The sequence below is a fragment of the Triturus cristatus genome, chromosome 3_1 (assembly GCF_964204655.1).
Source record: "Triturus cristatus chromosome 3_1, aTriCri1.1, whole genome shotgun sequence".
Lineage (NCBI taxonomy): Eukaryota > Metazoa > Chordata > Amphibia > Caudata > Salamandridae > Triturus > Triturus cristatus.
Window position 1 is genome coordinate 1,171,865,657 of NC_140583.1, and position 27,168 is coordinate 1,171,892,824.

General features: G+C 47.4%; 1 protein-coding gene across 1 annotated transcript in view; it reads right to left on the minus strand.

Annotated features, from left to right (window-relative positions):
- The window catches only part of ROBO3 (roundabout guidance receptor 3), a 1,168,980-nt gene that overhangs the window by 118,825 nt on the left and 1,022,987 nt on the right, over positions 1 to 27,168 (minus strand). The window contains exon 25 of the mRNA XM_085646102.1: positions 692 to 873. Within this exon, the coding sequence (XP_085502228.1) occupies positions 692 to 873 (182 nt within the window). The remainder of the gene's footprint in view (positions 1 to 691; positions 874 to 27,168) is intronic.

The window sequence follows — 27,168 nt, forward strand, 5'->3', positions numbered from 1 at the left end:
AATCAGGTCACATTCTAAGAAGGCATACCAATAAGCAGCTTTCAACATGACTAAGAGGCAAAGTTTACATGGGCTCTCTGATATTTCCATGTTACATTACAATGTCATCCACAACAGTATTCAGAAATAATTTATGCAACTGAGAGTTGAAGACTCTGCAAAAGGCTACTCAGGTTTTGCTAATATGTGAAGCTAGCATATATTTTTGAGTAGCTCAGATGCTTATAAATAACTCCAAATGCTGCTCAAGAAGTTCACGTCTAAAGTCATGCCATACATTTACAGTTGTGCTTAGCTGCTACTTTTGGCTCATTCTGACAGTCTATGCCTAGAACAATTTAATGTTAGCCTTGTATTAAGGCAAACTGTGTAGTCAAGAAAGATTTAATTCCCCAGGAGTTGGCTTCAAAAACAAAGAAACTGCTGGATGTGTGCCTCTAGTTTAGTGATCAAGAACATGGTGACTCGTAATAAAAAATAAAAACTCTACAAAAACACACAAAGTGGCTTTCACAACTGCTAGATGACAATGTTTATATTCAGCTGATCAAAGTATGTGTTAGACCAATGACTGTTGTCGAATCTTCAATTTTTAATAACAGGATGTTTTATCTGGTTGAGGGAAGCTAAGAAGCACCTTTTTCATGCGAATTTGTTCATAGGCCTAAGTGGAGAATTATGGAGGACTCACCGCTACCAGGAGAGCTGACATTATCAGCACTTAAAGCTGAGGTGTGGCTCAGGTTCCGCCTGTGGCCATGCCTTGGAGTGTTACCTTCTGTGCCATCTTTGAGTGCATGCAAATTTGGATTTGATTGGGTTAGTGGGGGACTTTGAACACTCTGTAAAGGAACCAAGCCAGTGGCCAACAGTCTGGAAAAAAAAACAGACAGTGCAAGTAGTTAGAACATGGCATTCCACAATGCTGCAGAACTGACTTTCAGTGAGAATGAAATTCATTGCACAATCTCAAAAAGTGCAGTAAATTCTTTGGACCATATTTATCATTATTTCACACAATGTAACGCAGCAAGACAGTTATCTATCAAGATATGGCCCTTTCCTGCGCTAGTGCACAAACTGCTGTGTAGCGCCAACGCAGGCACCCTTGCATCAGGGTGCAAGGGTGCCTGCGTTAAAGGCAGGATTGCTTTTGTGCAGGTGGGGGTCACCCTCCCGCACAAAAACAATCCTCTGAGGCTTTTTCCTCTTTCTATATGTGCCTCAGAGTACAGCACAGATAGAAAGAGGAAAAAACAAGGTGAAATAAGGATTGTGTTACTTACCCTGTAAGCATCTGCTCTTGGCATGTATTGCTGTAGATTCACATGCTTTCCATACTCCTGCCATCTAGTGTTGGGTCAGGATTGTGCAAGTTGTTTTTCTTTGAAGAAGTCTTTCGAGCCACGAGGAAAGTGGACTCCTCCTCTTGGTAACAGTGCACCTGGGCATCGACTTCATTATTAGATTATTTTCTCTCAGGAGAGTCGGGATGGAGTATAAGTAAGTATTTGTAAAGAAATGTCAATGCATATGGAAGTATAGACTGCAACAATTATAGGTGTCCAAGAAGGAGGGTGGGTGCATGTGAATCTACAGCACTACATGCCAAGAACAGATGCTTACATGGTAAGTAACCTCATTTGCTCGAGGCATGTGTGGCTGTAGATACACATGCTATGCATACTGTATAGCAGTGTCCTTCAAAAGCAGTGGCTAACCAGTGGACGTTGCGCCTGTTTGAAAAAGTATATGTAGCACCGCCTGTCCTACATTAGCTTGTTGGGGTGCTAGAACATCCACACAATAGTACTTAGTGAAAGTGTGTAGTGTAGACCTTGTAGCTTTGTGACAAATGTAAGCTATGGGGATGTTGCCCAAAAAAAGCCATAGATGCCCATATTTCACAAGTAGAATGTGTTCTAGGGGTTATATTCGAAGTTCGTTTAGCTTTGATATAGCATGTTTGAATATATTTAACGATCCATCTAAAAAATCCTCTATTTAGACATGGGTTTCCCTTTCTGAGGGAGTGCAAAAGAACAAAGATTTGTTTAGTTTTTTCGAAAGCCTTAGGTTCTGTCAATATAATACATTAATGCTCTTATGACATCTAGTTTATGAAGAGCTCTTTCTGCCTCAAAATCAGGCTGAAGGAAGAAAACAGGTAGTTCCACTGATTGATTAAGGTAGAAAGGGAAAGGGGGCGTAGGTTCGCAGAGCAGCAAGATGGCCGCTCTTTGAGTGTGCTCTTCCGACTGAGTGCATAATCTTTCATTAAACTGCCCAAAAACGGGGCACTACTCAGCAATAACAGCAGGCATCGCAACAGACAGCCCATCGGACTGCAGCAGTACCACTTTGCTGACAATTGGCGACGTTGGGTGCCAGCCCCATCAAAAAGAAGATCAGGGCCTACCTGTGGCCTGCTGCGGCAGCGTCTGACAGGCTACGCGGGCCAGGTCACCCCTCTGCCTGGGCTGGCCGGATACGGTGGGGTTCGCGCCCTGGGGGTGGACAGCGGTGAGTGACCCTGCTGCGGTCCCAAGGGATTAACCAACAAGCAGGGTAGCGATTAGCCTTATGGCTGGGGCTGAGCTGCAGGGGCCACCCTGAGTCTTCTGCGCGAGTGAGCTGGGTTCCGTTGACCGGTGGCCGCGGGAGGCTGCAGTGACTGTGGCGGTGGATGTGAGCCTCGCAGAGGTGTGCCCCCCCCACTGAATACATTGATGACCCACAAATACAGACACATTCTGGGAAAATCCTGGACACAGGCAGTTTGCACTTCTGACTTCGGAGATCCTCGCTTGCTGCAGTTGATCGCGCAGTCGATGATCGAGGAGGAAGCTGTGGCCTACGCAGGGTGAGTGAATGCTCCTATATCCCCTTGCACAGAAGAGCAAACAGCAGAAAGCTGTGAACTACACGGCAAATTCTCTTGTTGGAGGGGTGGACCCCAAGTGCACACAATTTGCAACCTCCTAAACAGCTCACACTAACAGACTCAACATCCTAAAACATCATACCCCACATCTAGTGGCTACTAATTGGGTTTATTGCAGTCTTGCAGGGGAGGCCTACAAGAACCTCGTGGCATGTCCTCTTACAGAATCAGGGCACACTGGGCATCCCATCTAACCAATGAACTGCATCACACGCAGGAAATGCCCAATATTCTTCAAATTATCAACACCAGACTCCAGGCACAAAGATCACTAAACTCCTGCTCCTCCACTGGGCCTGCTCATGCCCTCCGAGGTACTGGGTGATTGGGATGTGGTGGGGCTCTGTCTCCTATGCGTCAATGACATATATTGGCCTCTTAAAATCTTGACGATGTGACATAGTGAGGCTACCTCGGGCTCCTAGTGCCTTTCAGACACCTGGTAACTTCGGCTAAATACTGGATGCTCTCTGGACAACATAAGATGGGAAAGCATGATACCAAACAATCACAGCTCTCCTTTGAGAACCAAAGACTCACTTGCCATCTGGGGTAAGACACTGAATCTGAACCTGCCGTACTTAATTGGGAGGAGCCAGAGTTACATGATAATGATACAAATGGATGTCAAATCAAGCCTGAAAACTGTAGACTGAAAACTGGACCTCCTCAATAATTGTCTTGACCGAGTTAAGCAACGGTTTGAGAAATTGAGAAACATGAGACAAGGCCCAAACAGCTAGAAAATAGGTCCCCCTGACGTTTTCCTACCCAGAATCCCCTGCAAACCTCAAATTTAGCTGAAAGAAAATCACATTTCTCTCAAATATCTGTGTGGGACAGTCCTGGAATCTGCATGGATCCACAAATTTCCTACCACCCAGCCACACCCCAGGTCTACCGATAAAAATGGTACCTCACTTGCGTGGATGAGTCAAGTACCCACGACAGGCAAGGGCAGAAAACGTATTGAGGAGACCTCAAAATTGCCTATCACAAACAACCTGATTTTGCAAGGGGGGGTGGGGGTAACCTGGGTTTTTGGCCCCGAGCTCGGCGGCCATCTTGGGAAACCTACCAAACCCACACATTTCTGAAAACCAGACATCTGGGGGAGTCCAGCGAATTATAGCTTGCATGGATCCCCCAACGTTTTCCCACCCAGAATCCCCTGCAAACCTCAAATTTAGCTGAAAGAAAATCACATTTTCCACATATTTGTGTGTGGAATTACTGTGCTAGCACAAATGTCCTACCCCACAGCATTCCCCTCAGCCTCCTGAGTAAAATGATACCTCACTTGTGTGGGTGGGGCACGGGCCTGTGACTGGGAAGAGCCAAAAACATAGGGATTAAGGGTGTAGCACCGAGAATTCTAAGCGTTACATATTTTTAATAATACGTTTTAGTCAATTCTGCATTGGACACCCACACAAGTGAGGTATCATTTTACTCGGACTATTGAGGGGAAAGCTTTGGAGTAGTACATTTGTGCCGGCATGGTCATTCCACTCAAAAATATGTGGAAAATGTGTTTTTTCAGCTAAATTTGAAGTTTGCAGGGGGTTCTGGGAAGGCAAACGTTGGGGAATCCATGCAAGTCATACCTCACTGAACTCCCCCGGGTGTCTAGTTTTCAGAAATGTATGAGTTTAGGAGTTTCCTAAGATGGCCACAGATTCCGGGGCAAAAAATCCCAGGTGACCCCCCCATGCAAAACCTGATTGGTTTGTTATAGGTAATTTTGATGTCTCCTCAATACGTTGTGGGCCCTTGCCTGTCGCGCGTACTTGACCAAACCACGCAAGTGAGGTACCATTTTTATCAGGGGACCTGGGGGAACGCTGGGTGGTAGGAAATTTGTGGGTCCATGCAAATTTCAGAATTGTCCCACACATAAATTTGAGAAAAAATATTTTTTCCAGCGAAATTTGAGGTTTGAAGGGGATTCTGGGTAAGAAAACGTTGGGAGATCCACGCAAGCCATATTTCGTTGGACTCCCCTGGATGTCTAGTTTTCAGAAATGTGTAGGTTTTGTAGGTTTCCCAAGATGGTGCTGAGCCCGGGGCCAAAAACCCAGGTGACCTTCCTTGCAAACCAGGTTGTTTTGTGATAGGTAATTTTGATGTCTCCTCAATACGTTTTGGGCCCTTGCCTGTCGCCGGTACTTGACCCAACCACACGACTGAGGTACCATTTTTATCGGGAGACCTGGGGGAATGCTGGGTGGTAGAACATTTGTGGATTCCAGAACTTTCCATCACAGAAATGTGAGGAAAATGTTTTTTTTTACAAAGTTTGCTGTTTGCAAGGGATTCTGGATAACAGAACCTGGTGAAAGCCAGACAAGTCACCCCATCCTAGATTCCCCTGGGTATCTAGTTCTCAAAAATATATAGGTTTACTAGGTTTCACTAGGTGCCAGTAGAGCTAGGGTTCAAAATCTACAGCTAGGCTCTTTGCCAAAAACGGGTCATCTTTCACTGTGAAAATGTGGTGTGTCCACATTGCGATTTTGGCCATCTCCTGTCGTGGGCACTAGGCCTACCCACACAAGTGAGGTACCATTTTTCTTGGAAGACTTTGGGGAAAGCGGGGTAGGTGGAATTTTGTGGATTCACGCAGATTCCAGAACTTTTCACCACAGAAATGTGAGGAAAATATGGGTTTTTTGACAAAGTTTAAGGTTTGCAAGGGATTCTGGGTAACAGAACCTGGTGAGAGCCAGACAAATCACCCCATCCTGTATTACCTTGGGTGTCTAGTTTTCAACAATGTATAGCTTTGCTAGGTTTCCCTAGGTGCTGGCACACCTAGGGTTCAAAATCTGCAGCTAGGCACCTTGCAAAAAAGGGGTCCGTTTTCACTGTAAAAATGTGGTGTGTCCACGTCGCGTTTTGGGCCGCTACCAACGGGGGCACAAGGCCTACCCATACAAGTAAGGTACCATTTTTATCGGAAGACTTTGAAGAATGCATGGTGAGTGGAAATGTGCCGATCCACGCAGATTCCAAAACTTACCATTACTGAAATGTGAGGAAAATGTGTTTTTTTTTTTTACAAGGTTTGAGGTTTGCAAGGGATTCTGGGTAACAGAACCTAGTGAGAGCCACACAAGTCACCCCATCCTGGATTCCCCTGGGTGGCTAGTTTGAAAAAATGTATAGGTTTGCTAGGTTTCCCTAGGTGATGGCAGAGCTAGGGTTCAAAATCTACAGCTGAGCACTTTGCAAAAAAAGTGTCAGTTTTCACTGTAAAAATGTGGTGTGTCCATGTTGCTTTTTGGGCCGTTTCCTGTCACGTGTAGTAAGCCTACCCAAACAAGTGAGGTACCATTTTTATTGGGAGACTTTGGGGAATGCTGGGTGGGTGGAAGTTTGTGGCTCTGCGCAGATTCCAGAACTTTCCATCACAGAAATGTGAGGAAAATGTGTTTGTTTACAAGGTTTTAGGTTTTCTAGGGATTCTGGGTAACAGAACCTAGTGAGAGCCACACAAGTCACCACATCCTGGATTCCCCTTGGTGTCTAGTTTTCAAAAGTATACATATTTGCTATATTTCCCTAGGTGCCGGCTGAGCTAGGGCTCAAAATCCACATCCAAATCCTGTGGAGGAGGGAAATCGGGGGCTATGGCACCGAAATGCCCCCAAGGGGGGGCATTGTCATGCCCATTCTGGGCAGCCCCACCCCTAAAAAGAATCGTAAAAAACAAAACCCTGGTGTGTAGTGGGCTTTTTGCCCCCCCCCGAGGGCAGATAAGGGGCCATTGCCCCATCTGCCTCCCAAGGGGGCAGAAAGAGTGTAGCATTTGTTTAGGGGGTGGGGGCATTGACATGCCCATTCTGGGCAGCCCCCACCCCTACCTATATAAAAAAAAACAAATCACTGGTGCTTAGTGGGCTTTCTGCCGCCCTGGGGGCAGATCAGGGGCTATTGCTCCCATCTGCCTCCTGGAGGGGCAGAAAGTCTTTTGTTTTCTTTGGAGGGGTAGGGTGGGGGCATTTGCATGCCCATTCTGGGCAGCCGCCACCCTGGGTATTATATTTCATAAGAAGGCTCAGACGAGATGAAGATATTCAAAAGGTTTAATCCTTAAAGAAAGATCCTATCCACCAGTAAGCAGAACAACAGCACAACTCCAACTGTCTTCTACAAGAACTTTCTCCTCCCAACCTTCCACCCAATAGATTCTACATCTCCTGTATATGTCATACATAGCAACATTAGAATTAAAGAATCCAAATATGTCATCCCTTGCAACCACATAGAGAACGAAGATACCACACATCTCCTTTCCTTATAACAAAAAAAACAAAATACATTGGCACAAAACACTTATAAAAAAAACAAAAAAAATATATGTACAAAGTTAAACATAGTCTTTCAGATAACCAGGATATGAAGCAATTCTCGACGAACGTCGGAGCACCCCTGCAGGAGTGCATGGATTCATACTTGAAGAATTCTCCACATTTCTTTTCTCCACAGACCCATCCAATTTATGATGAGCACCCTTGAAAAGAACAACTCTGTTCATATTCCATACACGGTGATCTTGCGTCTTGACAGCATTCCTAAAAACCTTAATAACGGTCATAGGATCAAAATACTTTAGATTTGAATTACCAGTTTGACCAGGTTTCTTTACAGCAACTAAATCACCAACCTTCACATTCAATGCTTTGACACCTTCCCTAGTATCAAACATAGTTTTCCTCTCACCAGCTTTAAAATCCTCTCTTACTTTGAGTTTTCCTTCATCACACACATTCTCTTTACCTCTGTTCACACCATACTCATTGACCCAACTGGGATCCAAAAAAGTATTGGGAATTCTTCTACGAAATATAAAAAATGGAGTTTTCCCTGTAGTGGAATGAGGAGTTCTTCTATATTCCTCAACCTTCTTTAAAACCTCACCCCTCCAATCCAAAGAAAGAGACTTCGCAAGAGTAATTGTCTCCTTTAACACCCTATTGAATCTCTCCACCATTCCATTTGCCTCTGGATGGTAGAGAGAACACCTCTTGTGCACAATCCCACAAGAGCTCAAAAATTCCTCCATTTCTTTCGATACAAATTGTACCCCATTATCAGACAGCATAGATTTGGGGAAACCTTCTCTACCAAACAAATTCTTCAAACATTTGATGATATTCATAGAATCAATATGAACCAAAAAAAACACCTCTGGCCAGCGAGAGTACATATCCATCACAACCAAAAGATAAACCTGAGAACCACTAACATTAATAGGGCCCAAAATATCCAATGAAATCTCATCCCAAGGAGCCTTAGGATGGGATCTCACAATCATTGGTTGTACCCTAGGAATCTTAGATTTGTCACTCAGATTACACAAGACACATTCACGAATCTCTCTTTCAATAAACTTGTCCATACCTGGCCACCAATAAGATGACCGCAACCTCTCTTTGGTTTTAGTAATCCCAGGATGACTAACATGACCAAGGTCCACTAATTCCTTCCTTAGTTTTACCGGAGGAATAAGTTTAGAACCTCTAAATAGAATACCTCCATCAACCGCCAATTCATTCCTCACATACCAAAAAGGTCTCGTCATATCAGACCCACACTTTGCACTCAACCAATTACCATGAATTAGCTTCATTACCTCACAGAGTGTACCATCCTGTGCTACTTCCTCAGACCATTTTTCTTCTGAAATATGATGCGGTTCAACCATACAAACACATTCATCACCTTCTTCAACCTCATCACCATCAACACAATTCTGAGGGACCAACCTCGAAAACACATCCGCAACCATATTGTCCACACCAGGAAAATATCTGACAGAAAAAGAATACTCCTGAAGTCCGATCACCCATTTGGTAATCCTACTTGATATCAAATCCAAACCCTTCTCCTCAAATATTTCCACCAACGGCTTATGGTCTGTTCTTACTTCAAAATCAATTCCCCACAAGAACTTCTTTAGCTTTTTCACAGCCCAAAAAATTGCTAGGGACTCCCGCTCAACAACCGAATACCGTGATTCCGGTTCCCTCAAAGCACGAGAAAGAAACATAATAGTTCTCACACCTTCTGAACCCACCTGCTGCAGCACAGCACCAAGACCCTTCAAACTGGCATCCGTAGTCAAGATGGTTCTCAACCTAGTGTCATAACTTTGCAAAAATGGAGCAGACGCCAATTTTTCTCTAATACTCAGAAATTCCCTTTGACACTCACTTGACCACACAAAGGTAGCACCCTTCTTAAGTAATGATCTCATTTCTGACGTGTGTTCAGAAAACCCTTTAACAAACTTTGCATAATATTCGATCATGCCAAGAAAACTCATAAGTTCATCCTTAGAAGTAGGTGGAGATAGCTTGTGAATTGAACTAAGCAAATCTTTTGGTCTAACACCCTTCCCAGAGATGTTATGACCTAGGTAATTCCATGAATCTGACCTAAATTTACATTTTTCAATTTTCACAGATAAATTGCCACTACTCAACTTTGTTAACACTGCTTCAAGACGAGCATCATGTTGCTCCGCATCATCACCAAACACCAGTATGTCGTCTTGATAAACACATACGCCCTTCACACCTCTAAGTAAACTGTCCATCACCCTCTGGAAAACCGAGGATGCAGAAACAAGACCAAAAGGCATCCTGATGAAACGGAAAGTTCCAAATGGAGTAATAAATGCCGTAAGATCTCGACAAGATGGTTCCAATTCAATTTGGTGGTATGCCGACGTAAGATCGATTGTACTAAAAACCTTAGCACCACCCAGCAAAACCAACAACTCATTTATGTTAGGTAAAGGATACCTATCCACAATCACACATTAGTTCAATTGGCGCAAGTCTACACATAGACGCAAATCCCCATTGGCCTTCCTAGCTGCGACCACCGGAGAAAGCCACTCAGTTCCTTCAACCTCTTCAATTATTCCATTTTTTTTTAACTTCTCTAATTCCTTCTCTACTTCATCCTTAACGGACAAAGGTACGCCCCTAACCTTTGACGTAAAAGGAATCAAATTGTTCTTAAGCTTAATCCTATGCTGATACCCTTTCAAACAACCCAAAGTATCATTGAACACATTGGGAAATCGCATCTTCAATTTCCTTGTAAACTCACACTCATCACCTTTACCAACTGCACACACAGGATCCTTCAGCAATATCTGCGGATCTGAATTGGGATCCAAATACACGCCAAGATCGCCCTGATGTAACCAACTTATTAAACTATCGCCTTTTTTCGATACATACACCTTTCCTGAAGTCATCCTTCCTTGATACTCAATCATGCCCAAAAAATACCCATGTAATTTTATTGGTTCGCCCCCATAAGCAACTGGCGTTATGTCAGGTTTGAACAATTTCACTTTGTTTCTCAACTGGTTCACATATAAGTCATTGGACACAAATGTTATCTTTGCACCAGAATCAAACAAGACATGAGTCGAAATCCCATCCACAAGGATATCATCAAAAGGGCATGATTTCTTATTACCACTACAAATTACCTCCGAAACAATCTGTCCACACTCATACTCATCTGCACTCGTAGATTCAACAACTTCCTCACATACATCCACTTTTTTAACCCTTGCAGTAGGTTTGGTTCTACAAACAGAAGGATAATGCCCCTTCTTTTTACACTTAATACAAGTATTATTAAGAGCAGGACAATTTCGATCATTTGCAAGATGACCAGACTTATCACATCTAAAACACCTAAAAGAGGAAGGCATGCTATTCGTATACTTTTCCTTTGTATCTTGCACCCTAGGAATCACCTTCTTTTCAATCACAGGTCGCAACTTTTTCTCTCCTATAGCTTGTACCTTTGTGCCATCAGTCTTATCCTTACTAATTATCGCTACACACTTCAAAGAATGCTCAATTCTTTTGGCTACCGCAATGACCTCATCCAACGTTGGTTCATCCCTTGCCCATAACTCCTCTCTAACCTTATCCATATTGCAACCCAACATGAATTGATCACGTAAGTGCTCATCCAACAAAGCATCAAATTTGCATGAAGACGCTAATTTCCTCAAGTCCGTTAAATAACTTTCAACCGTTTCTTCCTCCCGCTGCATCCTCTTACCAAAGTGATACCTATCCAAAATTGTGCTTACTTTGGGAAGATAATGTTTATCCAGTTTAGATATGCAGATCTCATAATCATTTAAACCAGCAGCTTCATTAAAAGGCAAATCTGGTAAATTATCAAAAACATCTTGCCCTTCTGATCCTAGACAGTGAAGTAGTAAAGCTGTTTTCCTTTCCGCACTTAATGATGCACCACATACCCTCGCATACCTTTCAAAATTTTTTTTCCATTTTTTCCATTTAATGGTAGGCTCACCTGGAGAACTCAAAAAAAATGGAGCAGCAGTAACATTTTGCATTGCTCCAAACATCTAATGTCCCCTTTTAATATAAAACTTGACTTATGTATACTACTCTTTCAAAGTGACCTTTTAACTATAACCTTGTCACACATAGAATACCTTGGATAGCACCCTAATTTAACATGAAATGTGACGTAAACCACATTAATTTCAACTGCACACTAAAAAGTTAAAGACATAATACGCAAATATAGCATATAGCAGTGTACATATTTGCAAAACAAGCACCAGAGAAGCGTGCGTGTCGCTGTCGAATTAGAAAATATGCAAAGTACCAAGCAAGCGTGCACATCGCAGAATAAGCACGTAAATGTCATTCACACCGGCAGCAAAACGCTCACCAGAAAAGCGTGCTTATCGCTGACGAAATGTAGAAGTCTACTCGACGATAAACAAAAGCTTGAAGCGTCTTTGATAACGCACAGCCGTATGACTGAGAAATCACGCAGCTACATGCGCGCTCTAGAATGAAAACAATGTGCTGCGTTACCAGGCAACAACGAGGACAAGCGCACGTTCGATCATGACATCACACGTAGGTACGCTTCGCATTTCCAGACTGCGCTTGCGTGATGAAAGGCTCCAACAAAGACGACAGAAGACTCCAACAATGACGATAGAATCTTGCACGCGCCTGTGAGTAGAACTTCCAGCAAACTGTTCGTGTAAGTATTTTTTTTTTTTAAATGAAGCTGCTTAATGCCGCTCACGACGTAAAACGATTTAAAAGTTTACAAAGTTGACAAAACATAGCCCAGAGATTGTTCCAAACTGAAGCAGCATAAAAACAAGTGAGCAAAGTGACATTAGCTCTCCAACTCGTGCGATTTTAAAATATGCCGTTAACAGTTTCTGAGCTCCTCATGAGTAGCGCTGATCAGAACGCAAGCAGAGACGTTGCAGAGAGAACTTAATCCCTTAAAAAGCACGATGATCTTAAATTCTGCAGCCTGAGCAAAACACCAATCGCTCCTCAAACTAACGTATAGCTTCCCACATGGGTACGAGTGAGCGTTAACAATGACAGCAAGCCCAACACACCGATCGCTCCCAACTCAAACACCCAGCTTCCCACGCAGATATGAGTGAGCGTTGTGTGTCGAAGAGAGCAAGTGCGTAGAGTAATAAGAGATTTGTAAAGGAAAGATCTCACCATCCACCATTACACAGCGTTGAGAGTCTTTTTATGTCCTTCAGTCTCGTGTTAGGATCTTCCTTGTGATCAGCTGCCGACTACGCCAGTATTATATTTCATAAGAAGGCTCAGACGAGATGAAGATATTCAAAAGGTTTAATCCTTAAAGAAAGATCCTATCCACCAGTAAGCAGAACAACAGCACAACTCCAACTGTCTTCTACAAGAACTTTCTCCTCCCAACCTTCCACCCAATAGATTCTACATCTCCTGTATATGTCATACATAGCAACATTAGAATTAAAGAATCCAAATATGTCATCCCTTGCAACCACATAGAGAACGAAGATACCACACCGGGCCTATAAAAATGAATAATACCTGGCGTCTAGGGTGCTTTCTGCCCCCCTGAGGGAAGATTAGGGGCTACTGGCCCTATCTGCCCCCCAGGGGGGCACAAAGACTGGAATTGTGAGGGCGAGGGGTGGGGGCATTGGCATGCCCATCTTGGGCAACCCCACCCCTAAATTAATCGTATAAAACAAACCTCTGGGGTGCGTGGCCCGAGGCGTCAAGATGGCGGTCGCGCTCTAAGAGTGCTCTGGACCCCCACCGTCATCCACCTCTAATCAACCCGTCTGCTGCTGTCATCCGTAGCTCTCCGCCACCCGCCGGGGTTCTCGGCCCCATTGGCTGTTTTTTGGTGCTTCTGGTGGGGGCGGCGTTGTCTCTGCCGTCCCGTTCTGCGTCTTACCTGCTGCGGCCTGGAACTCTCAAAATGGCGGCCTCCTTGAAGCTGCGCTTATGAGCTGGGGCCTGCGCCTGGTTGGATCGCGGCTGGGCTCCCTTAGGTGCTGCGGGGGCCCTGCAGAGTTGGACTGTACTGCTCCCCCCCTTTTTCATCCTCCTCGCTGGTGCCTCGCTGTTCAGCCTTGCGGTGGTGCTGCGGCCGTGTGGATTCACCCCCACGTGGTCGGACACGCGGGGGCAGGGGCCGGGCTGTATCTTCCTCAACCTGAAGACCGGCCCGGTGCTCTGTGAGGCCCGACTGGTGAGGATCCCTCCGGCATCGCCCTGGTGAATGTGGGGCTGCAGTGAGCGGCTGCCGGGAGCGGCAGTGGCGTGGGGGGTTTGCGCGTCCCCCCCGGCAGTGGCGGCTTTCCCTCTCACCTTGACTCCGACTTGCTCGAAGGGAGGGGGGCAATGACGCTCCGGGGCAGCGGCTGCCTGTCTCTGCCCCGGACCTTCTGCTTGGGCCTGGGCTGCCCCGACTGTGAACTTGTGGAGGTTTTCAGAGGTGCAGTGGGGCTCAGCTGCCGCAGTCAGGCCGCAGCGTAGCGGGGCCGTTCCATGCCTGATCCTTCCCTCATCCTGCTTGGAGCCCTGGAGGTGGGGCCGGCCGGTGGACTTGTGTGTGGGGGGCATGGGTGCTCCCGTGCTGCATCCCTGATCCGCTGCTGTTGTCGGGCAGTGTGGGAGGAGCGCTGCAGCTGGCCAGGCACTCTTTCCTTTTCCTTGCAGCACGCCATGTTCTTCGGGGGAGTTTCCTAACCTATCCTGCCTACCTGAGGACGCTTCGCCCGCGGGGACTTGTACTGACATAACTGAACCATCGCCCTCTCAAGGGTCCCCTGGGGTCATCTAGGGGCCCCCTGTCATCGCTTGTTGCGGTGCTGGTTCCTGCACCCCCCTGTCCACCCCGCTCTGTGGTGACGCGGAGGCTTGGTCTTCCTCCTGGGTCTGTCGGGGTGGGGGTGATCTTGGTGCACTCGTCCCTCTTTAGCTCTTGTTGTTCTCTTCCCCTCCACCGCAACCTACGACTTTCACGAGGGGTCCGCGTCTGGGGGTGCTGGCCTGAGGCTGGGCAGTGAAGGTTGGCCCTCTCTGCTCCGACCGGCCTGGGTTGGTTGCAGAGCCTCTTTGCGGGGTGCGGGTCCCCCGAAGCCTCCGGTGGTCCATAGGTACTCGCTTGGAGTCGGGGCTGGTCCCACCGGCCGTGAAACTTGTGTTGTTGACCCGTTGGGGCCGCTGCCGCATGGCTTGATCTGGCCACCTTCACTTGGAATGCTCCCCTCTCTGCAGTGATACCGGGGGGTGGAACGGAGCACCCAGGTCTGAGTATTGACGATCTGGGTGTCTGGCCCCCCTCGCCCTTCCTTTTTGGGACTGCTGTTCGGCCTCCTGCCCGGGCGGTGACCAAGCCCCATCTTTGGTGGTGATGGGCAGGACTCGCGCCTCTGGCCTGCCAACCCAGACGAAAATGGACCGGTTTACTATGTTGGGCCGCGATCCCGGAGGAGGGGCTCCTGACGCGCCGGCCCTCGCGGGGGGCGATCTTTCCACGATCCTTCAGGCGATAGGCGCGTCACAGGCCTCAGTCGAGAACAAGATCGGCGAGGTGAGGGTGGAAATGGCCCTTATTCACCAGGACTTGCGCAATGCTACGGAGTGCATTAAGGAGGCTGAATCCCGTATCTCCTCGGCTGAAGACGACATTGGCCAGCTTAAGTCCCAAGTGGCCTGCCTCCAGACTCAGACCTCCACCGACGAGCTGAAGATGCTGAAAAACGATCGAGAAGAAACAACCTACGCCTGATCGGCTTTCCTGAAGGGGCTGAGCGGGGCCACGTTTGTGAAAAGCTGGGTACGTTCATGGATGCCTCATGAGTCCCTTTCGCCCTGGTTCGCTATAGAGCGCGCTCATCACTCCTTGGCCCCCAGGCCTCCTCCCGGGCTCCCGCCCGCCCTATTATTTTGAGGATCCTCAACTTCCGGGACAGAGATGCCATTCTCAGGGTGGCTAGGCGCAGGGTCCACGGTTGTTCCAAAACCAGGGAGGTGCAGGCCCAGCGTCGGACATACGTGGATGTCAAACAGAAGCTTCGCAGCTTGGGCCTGCGCTACGGTCTCCTATTCCCGGCCCGGCTCAGCGTTGTCTTCCAAGACAAGACATTCTTCTTTGATGACCCCCAGGCGGCATGGACCTGGCTCACGGAGGAGCTGCACCTCTTGAGTCGGCTGGCCCCCTCTCATGCAGGGCAGAACCCTGCACAGTCCCGCCCGACCAGGCCAAGGCCCCAGAGACGCAGGACCAGGTCCCGCAGGAAGAGTGACCGTCGGGGGGGGGGGGCTTCTCCCTCTCCTTCTCGTGCATCCACTCAGAGGTCAGTTTCTCCCAGCCCAACTACCTACCGGAATGATTTGAGCCCGCTCCCGGATCTTTCCATGGCTCTGCACCCGGCTAGATCTGACTCCGACCTATCTAAGAGCCCCGCGCTCCGTGGCACCGGGGACGACGAGGGGACTTGAACTCTGGCCTGCAGCGAGGCTTTCTACTCAGCCTCTTACATGGCTCCTGTACCCATGACTGTTATTCTGTCTCTGTATTGGGAGCGATTTATCCTTGATATACTCCTGTTATGCAAACAGCTTCCTATTTCAGAGTTGGGTTCTACTGGAGCTTCCCTGTTGCTGGAATGTTCTCATGATAATTGCAGCTGATGACGTTTATCTATCCGACTCTATGGAGGGGGATCCATCTCCGCTTTTTCCATGTTCAGCTAACTGTTTTAGCTTAGCAGTTAGACTCATTGGTGGGTTGTTGTTGCATGTTGTTTTTCCTTCTAGGGCGACAGATGCTTCCTCTTCAGAAGTGTAGGGTGGGGGGTGTTGGGGGGTGAGGGGGGGTATACCGTTGTCTCCCGCTTGTTTGCTGTTTTCCGCCGCCTACGGGCCGCTGTTTTTTGTTTTTCCTGGCAGACATCTATGCACGTTCACTTACGATGATGACCTGGGCTTTACTGAATCGCACCACTTTAACCCACTGACACCGATCATGGTCCGCTGCCTCCCTTGGGATCCGGATCAACCTGCACTTGCGGTCCCTTCACCACACATTATCCGCTCAGATGGTGTCCACCCTAAATAGACCCCTCCATGTTCTATCATGGAATGTCAACGGCCTCCTGGATCGCATAAAACGCACTGCCGTCCTTCGTAGTGCTCAGCGACATGCGCCTGATATCCTGTTCCTCCAAGAGACGCACCTTCTGTGTTCCCAATGCAATGTTCTTGCCCAGTATGGGTTTGATAGGGTCTGGCACTCTGGTTTCACACGGGGTTCCCGGGGGGTGGCCATACTGCTCCGGAAGGGTCTTCCTTTTACCCTGGCGCAGGCGGAGATAGACACCCACGGCCGGTATGTGGCCCTGACGGGTACGGTTGAGGGACAACCCTTTAACCTCCTTTGTGTGCATGTCCCTCCCGACGCCATGGCCTCTGCCCTTCGCCGTCTCACACTTGTCATTTCCTCGTTTCCCCAAGGTCTGACGGTCATTGGAGGCGACTTCAACGATGTTCTGCAACCCTCCCGCAACGCGTTGGGTGCTCCTTCAGCAACACGCACTGCCTCTGCTAGGCGCTTGTCCGATTGGTCGTCTGCCCTGGGTCTATGTGATGCTTGGAGGGTGTGGAACCCTCATCGTGAACAATACACTCACACTTCGGCAGCCCATCACACCCACTCCTGCATCTATTTATTTTTGCTACCAGCCCCAGACAGCCAATTGATGGCCGGGGCTACCATCCTTCCCCGAGGCATTTCAGATCACTCCCCCGTCTCGGGAACTCTCCTGATAGCCCCCGCACGGTGTGGCAGATGAATGCCTGGTTCTTACAAGATCCCGAATTTGTCGAGGACCTCAGGCAGGAACTGGGGCACTATTTCTCGACTAACAAAGGCGCGGTTCCCTCGCCGGGTACGCTATGGGAGGCCGGTAAGGCTACTATACGGGGAGTGGCTAGAGGCCTGGTCCATGCGAAACGCACAGAGCGGACCGCCCGACTGGTGCAGCTCGAGGCTTACGCAGCACAGCTGGAGGGGGCCCAGGCTAGCTCGACAGCGCAGTGTCTGCTCGGCAACTTGCACTGATCCGTGATGAGATTCGTCAGATCTCACTGGATTCAGCTCAAATGCTATGGTGGTCTTCCGTGGCACGCGTATATGGGTGGGGCGATAAAAATGGTAAATTGCTCCATAACTTGGTGTCCTACCCCAAAGCCAACCGTATTATTCCCGAGATCCGTGATGTGACCGGTGGTCATCACGTCACCTCTCAGGCGATCGCCCAAACCTTTGCAACTACTATGCTGCTCTTGATGCGGCCCGATCCCCCGGTGCCTCTCTCGCTGCCCTGCTGTCCGAGACCAGGACCCGACTGCCCCGCCTCACTCAGGCGATCGCGGAGACTTTGGATCTTCCCTTCACTCCGGAGGAGATACAGGGGGCCATTTTACTTTTACATCCAGGCAAGACGCCAGGGCCGGACAGCTATCCCCAAGAATACTATGCCACCGATCGCGACACTTTGGTTCCCCCCTTACTGGACTTGTTCAAGCATGTGGTGGACACGGGGTCCTTCCCCTCCGAGACGGATGTGGCCACCATCGTGGTCCTCCCGAAGACACAGCCACCCTCTCGGGCATGTGGGGACTACCGCCCCATCTCCCTCATCATTACCGAGGTAAAAATCTTCGCCACTGCCGTCGCCCAGAGACTCCGCCCCCACTTGCAGGATTTGATCCACCCAGACCAGTGTGGATTTATGCCGGCCTGGGGTACCAGGCACTGCATACGCCAACTTCACCTCGCCCTAGCACATCGTCACCAGCTTATCCCGTATCTGGCCCTGCTTCTCATTGACTTTGAAAAAGCCTTTGATACGGTTGACTGGAGCTATCTGGGGGACGTGTTGGAGGTGATGGGTTTTGGGCTCCCGTTTCGGCGCCTTATCCCGATACTGTACTCCAGTCCCAGGGTGAGGGTCCTGATGATTAATGGCGTGCTTTCGGAGACATTTCCTATTCACAGGGGCACCCGCCAGGCCTGCCCGCTTTCACCGCTCTTATTTGCGTTAGCAAAGGAGCCGCTGATCTCCCTTATCCGTCAGGACCCCGGTATCCGTGGCTGGGCTTGTCCTCCTTTTTCTGGCGGACCCCGTGAGCTCGGGCCCACGTTGCCTAGCCGCCCTTTCGGCCTTCGAACGAGTCTCTGGGCTCCGGATCAACCCGGCGAAATCTACACTGGTTCCTCTACACCCATCCCCAGATTGTTTCGACTGGCAGACGTCCATTCCCCTGCGCAGGCAGTCGTTCAAATACTTGGGGGTGTGGGTCGCTCTCCTACCGGAACTTGAATGGGCCCTGAATATTACACCTCTGGTAACCAAAGCCAAAGCGGACCTCAGCAAATGGCAATCCCTTCCCCTCAACCCCCTTGGCAGAAGTGCCCTCTAAAAAATGATGGTATTACCCCGTTTTTTGTACATTTTACAGAACATTACCTTTTATCTCCCAGGGAGTTGGTTCCGGGAGTTAGACAGTACCCTCTCCCGGTTTTTGGGGGGGGGCAGACGGCCACAACTCTCTCTGGCAAATTATCGCATACCTCCATACGACGGGGGTATGGGGGTCACCAATCTCCACCTATATTACCTGGCCACGAGGCTTCTTGTGATCCATGACTGGTTTGCGGGTGGCTGGTCCGACCCAGCATACCGGGTGGAACTCTGGTCAATGGATTTTCCACAGCTCCAAGCCTACCTGTATGGGGTCTCCATACCACACACCTTCGCCTCCGTCACTCGAACGGTATTCATGGCCTGGCGTGCGGCCTTACGCCACACACGCTGGGATGGGACACTTACCAGGCAGACGCCCTTGTGGATTGGCGCTTGGCTGAAGGAAACTTCATCCCTTCAAGGCTTCAGTCGATGGGACCGCATCGGGATTTCTCTCCTCGGAGATGTTTGGGTAGGGGACCACATTCGATCATTTGCCGATCTCCAGCAAAGATACTCACTCCACTCCTCTCAATTCTATAAATATTTACAATTAAGGCATGCCCTATGGATGCATATTCCGTCCCCCACCTCCTTCCCGGAATTCAGCCCTCTCGAAGCCCAGGTGATGATGGGGAACCTGGGCAGACGGGGGTATCGCAGATTTACCGTTCCCTCGTCAACAATGGCCCCGCATCCCTAGACTTGCTGCGCGCCCATTGGGAGGGGTGGCTGGGTCCCCTAGAAGATGCTGATTGGAGGGATGCCCTTATAGCTCCCAAGACCTTGACAACCTCCTCCAAGCTGCGTCTGATCCAACTCTATTATCTCCATGCGGCATACCTCACCCCAGCGCGCCTTTACAGGGCTAGTTTATGGCCCTCTCTATCCTGCATGTGTTGCAGTCATGCCCCTGCAAATTTCTACCACATGATCTGGCAGTGCCCTGTCCTGGAGCCCTTTTGGGTGGGGGTGGAACAGGAACTCACGCAGACCCTGGGATGGGAGGTTCCTCATGACCCGCTGCGCCTGATCCTGGGGGTGTTCGACGGTCTTGATGGCTCCCGGGCCGATAAGCGCTTCCTGGGCACTGCGTTGGCGGTGGCGAAAAGGGATTTATCGGTGCTCTGATCCCAGGCCAAGCCACCGACTAGGCGCAAGTGGAGAAGGTGAGTGGACTGGTGCAGTACCCAAGAGGAGGCCCTCTTTGAAGCCCGGGGTTGTTCCGAGCTTTTTGACAAGGTATGGGGCAAGTGGTTCAACCAGCGGCCTTAGGGGGTGCAACCGTTTTTGTCAAGATTGATGGTGGGTGCATGTGTTGTTATTTTCTTTGCGGATACTTTTGCAGGGCTCTGCCCTTTTCCTTTCCATTGGGTCTCTTCAATCATGTACATGGTTTACTGCCAGAGATGTTCTTTGTGATCTGTTATTGAAACCAATAAATTTGATTAGCAAAATAAAATAAAAAAACTCTGTCGTGTAGTGGGCTTTCTGCCCCCCGGGAGGGCAGATTGAGGGGGGGCAGAAAGACTAATTGTGCAGGGGGGTGGGAGCTTTGGCATGCCCATATTGGGCAGCCCCACCCCTAATTTACTTTGAAAACAAATCCCTGGTTTCTAGTGGGCTTTCTGTCCACCTGGGGGGGGGGGGGGATAGAAAGAGGGAATTCAAGAAAAATATTATGGGGGGGGAGCAAAGGCACTTGCCCAAGAGGCCGCTCCCCCGTCCCTGGTGCCTAGTGGGTGGATGCTTGCTTGGAATCGCCCTCCTTGTGCAAATCCCAAGCAGAGATCCAGTAGGGGTAGGATTCTCCCCTTTCTATTGATACCCCTTCCGTCTTTCTACGTGCTCGGGGGGCTGAGATAGCCCCCTGAGCACACAGAAAGTCAAACTGAAATGAGCTCATTTCAGTTTTGGTTTCACTGAAATGATGTGAGCGCGACGCGCGCTCTGATCACCATTTAAGGGAAACCATCTACACAGCCCCCGCTCTTCCCCAGCTCCCGAGGTTGTTGGGGGTGGAAAGAAATCTCTCTGGTGCCCGCACCAGATAAATTTCTAGTACCTTGTGATCAGATGGTTGGGAGCCGTCCTATGCACATGAGCACTGATGCGTCGGACTGCCCCCGGTCGTCCGACGCACAAAGGGGTTAAGGTGGTGATCAGGGGGACATGCATCGCAAAACAGTCTGGTGCGCTGCCAGCCATGAGGAGAACCCTGGCTAATCTAGAGAGGGAGATTCAAGGTATGGAGGTACAATACTTTCAATCTAGTGATCCCAAACTCTTAGCTAACATCAGAGACAAACTTTCTGAGTTTCAGGACGAAGCCCTTCGGGAGACTCGACATGCTCAAGCTAGGTGGTATGGGGAGGGGGATCGTCTGGGTAAAACACTAGCCAATCTGCTGGGAACTCCCAGAACCTCCACATATATTACAGAACTGCTAGATTCTTATTACACCCCAGTTTATTCTCCAATGCCATAACTTGCTGTTATATCCTCATTTTACATTAAATTGTATTCCTCAACCTCATCAACAACTGGACGAATACTTTGACACCATCCAATTGCTTTGGCTTGACCTAGCGCACACAGCCAGAACCTATCTTGATGAACCATTTACTACTGAAGGTCATACAAAGCACCAGGCTTGGCTGGGCTAACTACTTCTTTCTATAAAATGACTCCATATTAGCATCACATCTTCTTGCTATATTCCAAGACTCTTTGGAGGATGGTAATCTACCACCTTCCATGTGAGCAGTGGCAATCATTACATTACTAAAGCCAGGGAAAACAATCTATGTGATTCGTACCATCCTTTGTCTTTAATCAATGTTGATAATAGAATCTACACTATACTTCTCGCCAATAGACATCAGCAGCTCCTGCCAGTGATTGTTAGGCTGGACCAATCCGGATTCATTCCAGGTAGGTCAACATCCCACCACTTACGTACTCTATTTGCAGTAATGCACCATCTAGACCCTCGGGTATCTGCCCTGGCCGCATTATTGGACGCCACAAAGGCGTTTGATTCATTGGAGTTGACATACGTCTTTTCTTTACTCACACGGCTTGGCTTCCGTCCAAATTTAACAAAGCAGATGTGCCTGCTAAGCACATTTCCCACTGGTCGAAGAAGCATAAACAAACTTAGCTCTGAACCTTTTCTTTATTTTATGGGGCACACAGCAGGGTGCACATTTGTCATTGCTATTATTTGCCATTGCAGCTGAATCACCTGCAGCACCATGCCAACAAAGGAATTGGCTTCACCCACCTCTAGAGTGCTTGTAATTTCTATGTATGCATATGACATCACGCTCTTTGTCTGTGACCCAGAAGTGAACCTAGCTCCAATGACTTGTGGTATGATCCGTTTTGGAGACCTCTCGAGCATTTGTATAAACTGAGCTAAATCTATATTTTTTCCTCTCACCGATCATACATGACAATTCCTAATGGAATATCCTTTGGAATGGGTGGATGGTCTGGTTAAATATCTGGGCATCTGGCTCAGTCGGGACACTCAAGAGATGTGGAGCTCAAATTACGGTAGGGCGATCGCCTGGCTGGAGAAGAAGATAATCACTTGGTCTAGACTGCCTCTATCCTAAGCTGGTCAGATAGGGATAACAGAAATGGTTGTTATGCCAAAGCTTCTTTACTTGTTCAGTAATATTCCTATACCGCTCATGTCACAATTCTTCAAACGCTTAAAATCTTCCATGATGAATTTGATACAGGTGAGCAGACAATCCAGAATAGCATAGGAACTCCTTACCCTTCCACTGTCCCAAGGTGGAATGGGTGCTCCTGATGTATTGCTCTACGCTTACGAGTGCTCAAACCCAATTCCTGCACTTTCGGGCTTTACCCAACACGTTTCAACTGCTTACAGCTATTGAGATGGACCGGACTGCACCTTGCCTTCTCAATGCAGCACTTTACCAACCATATAAATTTCCCGGTAGGGAGATTAATACCATGGAAAATCTTGGATGGGCCTGGGAATGTCTGAGGAATAGAGCCAAACGTATGATTTTATATGCCCTTTCCATTCAACTAGCTAACAACCCTCAAGTTCCCCCTCTATTAGAAAAAAGCGAAATTGGGAGAGTGCACAAGTTTGATAAATTTCTCTCATCGCTACAGGCTGTGGCGGCCCAACAGATCACATTCCTTGACACACTATTATACTATCAGCTGTGAGCTGCATGGTATGCATTAGCATTATATGACTAGTTTCCAATCCCCCCAACATTCTCGGCACTGGAACACATGAAAACAGATTCATCCAAATGCAAACTAATCATGCAACTCTATTACATCACACAGCAACTACCATAAAAACCTTGGACCACTGGAAAATGGATTTGGACCACCCATTAGAGATGCACAGTGGGCTTTTTGTTGCAGCCAGTTGGAATGCATGTCCCCGAATTATAGATTGCGTTTACTTCAGTTCAAATTTCTACATTGCGCTTACTGCACTCCTGTATAGTTATTTCAGATGGGTCTAAGCTCCGACCCTTGCTGCCAGTGCTGCAAAGCCCTGCATGCTACCTTTCTTCATCTGGCCTGGTAGTGCCCTAAGGTATTATCCTATTGGAAGGAGATATTCAATCACATACAAATATTCATGGGGCACGGACTACAACACTCTCCCTCAGTGGGTTTGCTGGGATATGTCAAAGACTCCCCACCTGCAACTCGTCACAGAGTGGCTATGCATTGGGACAAATGCCCTTAATGGTGTAAAGCATGGCTTTGCGACATTGCTTTCTGCTAGGAACAGTTATCAAATTTTTGGGAGCTCATGCTCCTAAGGTCCGGACCTCTGGGGGCCTTTGACTGGCTGGCTTAGACAGTAAGAATGTAATCCACCAAATACATCCCTAACGTCATAGGGGATATGCCAATGGATCCTGTCCCCAACCATCCTGAAATATACTCACGCCAGCTAGAAAACCGACATGTTTTATATACCGCACTGCAATGACATGTGGTTCTATCTTCTAGGATCAACCTACTGGAACTGCTTGATTTTTTGATGGGAAGGTTGAACTAAGGTGTAGGAGATGTAATTGAGAATACACGTACGTCTGTTATATTATTGATCAGTGATGATGATCACTCGTCATGATCCCCTTTCCCCTACATTATTCTGTTAATATCCCTTTCCAAGTTTTCATTGTGTTCTGTAATGATGCACTGTTTGTACTGTCAGCAAAAAATATATAAAAAAAGAAGCATGTAAAGTGGGAACTACTTTTAGATGGAATTTTGGGTTGGTACAAAGAACCACCCTATCCCTGTGTAGTTGGAAAAGGGGTTCTTCTAAAGATAATGCATGGAGTTCACTGACATGCCTTAGTGAAGTAATGGCAATTAAGAAGGCAACCTTCCAAGAAAGAAATTGGAGGGAGAAATTGTGTAATGGGTGTACCCATAAGTCTTGTGAGAACAATATTGAGATTCCACACAGGTGACGGTGGGACTCTGGGTGGTATAACTTCGTTAAGGCATTCCATGAAGGCTTTAATACCTAGCAATTTGACCGATAAGTGTTGTCTAATTTGTAGATAGGCAGCTACTGGTGCAAGATGTAAGCATATGGAAGTATAACCAGGGCTTAATTGTTGTGAATACAAAACATAACAAATAATGTTTTGTACCGATGCATTGAATGGAACAACATTTTGGTTACGAGAGTAAAAAACAAATCTTTTCCACTTAGCTGCATAAGAAGCTCAAGTGGAAGGCTTATGTGCTTTCTTGAGAATTGTCATACATTCTTTTGGCAAATTTAGATACCCGTATTGTATGACCTAAGTAGCCAAATCGCAAGGTTTAATACCTTTGGGTTTGGATTTCTGATTTTGCCATGGTTCTGAGTCAGAAGATTTGGGTTGAGGTGAAGCTTCTCGAGTGGAACTACTGAGAGTTCGAGCAGTGCTGTGAACCAAGTTTTACGAGCCTCTGGAGGACCAGGATCAGGGGTGTGGAACCTGGAGGTGAAGTGTGTGCATTTTGCGTAATGTGGAGTTGCGAAGACTTCTATTTGTGGAAACCCCCATTTGTGGAAGTATGGGAGAAGCACTTAAGGGTAGAGTTCCCATTTGTGAACTTGTTGCTGTATCCTACTGAGGTTTGCAAAATGGTTGTCTGTGCCTGCCAGATGTTCTACTAGCAGATGGATTTGTCATGTATTGCCCAATGCCAAATGGTCTGAGAGAGGCATGATGACTGTAGAGTGTGTCCCTCCCATTTTTGAACACAGTACATGGTTGTCATGTTGTCCGTCTGGACTAAGACAACCATGCCGATTAGGTGAGGTAGAAATGCTTTAAATGCTAGGTGAACAGCTTAGGTAGTTAATATGGTGATTCTGGTGTTTGGTGTCCCAGAGGCTGTAAACTCTGTGAGCTCTTGTTGGTGAGCACCCCACCCTGTGAGGGATGGGTCTGCTGTTAGCACGATTTGTGGAACAGGGTTGATGTACTGTCACTCTCTAAGTAAGTTTTGTGCGTTCCACCACTGCAGAGTGTTGAGTGTGGCTGTCTACCAACACTTGATTTTCCAGTTTACCACGTGGCTTAGTCCACTGATGCGCTAGACATTCTTGTGGAGGATGCATGTTCAGTCTTACATGAGGTAATATGGCAATGCATGATGTCATCATTCCCAGAAGACACATTAATATTTTGACTGTTAAATATTGATTGACTTGAAATTGTGGTAGCAGTGTTTGAAAATTGTGAATTCTGCCTACATTTAGATAGGCTAAACCTGATTGAGTGTTGAGCACAGCCCCTAGATCCAGCTGGGCTGTGAAGGCTGAAGATGGGACTTTTGGACACTGATAGTGAGTCCCAATTGATGCAGAAGGTGTATGGTAATCTGTGTGTGTTGACGACACAGAAGGTGTGTACGTGCTTTGATCAGCAATTTAGATAAAGAAAGACATGAATGTTTTGTCTGGGTAAATGCAGTTCTGCCACTGCTGAGCATTTGGTAAACACTCTGAATGCAGTGGTTAATTCGAATGGAAGGACCTTGAATTGGTAATGATTTCCTGCTATCAATTTCAAATCTTTATTTCAATATTTTCATTGTTAAAGACAGAAAACAATATCAAACATACAAATAAAATGGACACAAACAATAACAATAAATTTCCAGGTTCATATCAAGGGCAGCAGAAAGTGCACATACAGTGGCAGTAGTAAAATAAATATTATATTAAATATCAATTTAACAGTAAAATATAAAAATTTCATATTTAAAAGACATTAATGAAAAACAGCCTTATTATCAAATGAGAGATAGTTTGCGTACACGTATAATCCAGAACCAGTGGAGAAACTTTGCTACAGCAATAGTCACAGATTCTGATGTGTCAGTTTTAAGACACCGCAGGGCCTCAACACCCGTCTTTAGGCCTAATGATAAACATATAGGTTTCAACCAAACCCTCCTAGGATTTCTATATTCAGGGCATATAAATAGGACATGCGCAATACTTTCCCTTTGGGCAGAGCAAAAGGGGCAGTCTGATTTAAGTCCTAATCGCCATTTGGCTACAAAACAATTGATAGGAAGAGTTCCCACCCTAAATTTGGTGATACCGCTTCCTATCTTCTGGAACTGTAATACAGTCCCAGTAGTTTTCAAAAAGAGGACTATCCTTTTGTTAAAAAAAATCCAAGGTTAGAGACGGACTAACACTAAGACCAAATCTTTTTCCCGTGACTATTCGCCAATAATAGTCTTTTAGAATCTTTTTTGAGGGAAAAGTATGTAGTGTAGGTTCGTCCCATAAGTCAGAGAGCCCCATAGCACAATAGAGTAGTCTGACTTCACTCATCCAGGGGATTTTGTGTGCCTTGTCAACCCCTCTAACATCCAGTAATGCCTGGCCATACTCGGAGAGTTCTGGAGTTACCCAGAGCCGCCTCCAGTAGGCTACTGGGCGATAGTGTGCAATATCCTCTAAAAATAAGACCCCCAAATCATAATAAAGTGGAATAAGGGGGGTGGATGCTGGAAGGCCAGTAATATTACGCATAAACTTACTTTGGGCCTTTGTTAAATGGGTGAGGTTGGTGTGAATCCATAGTTCTGCCCCGTAGAGGATTGCCGAGCTAATCTTGGCATCATATATTTTAAGAGCAGGTAAAATGGGTTTGGTCTGGGACAGGTGGAGCTCTTTAGTAAGTGCGCCCATTAATTGGGCGTGTTTAGTTAGTACTTGATCTATATGCAGTTTCCAATTCAGCTTTGACGCAAGGGTGATGCCGAGGTACGAAAAAACCTCAGTCTGATCCAATTT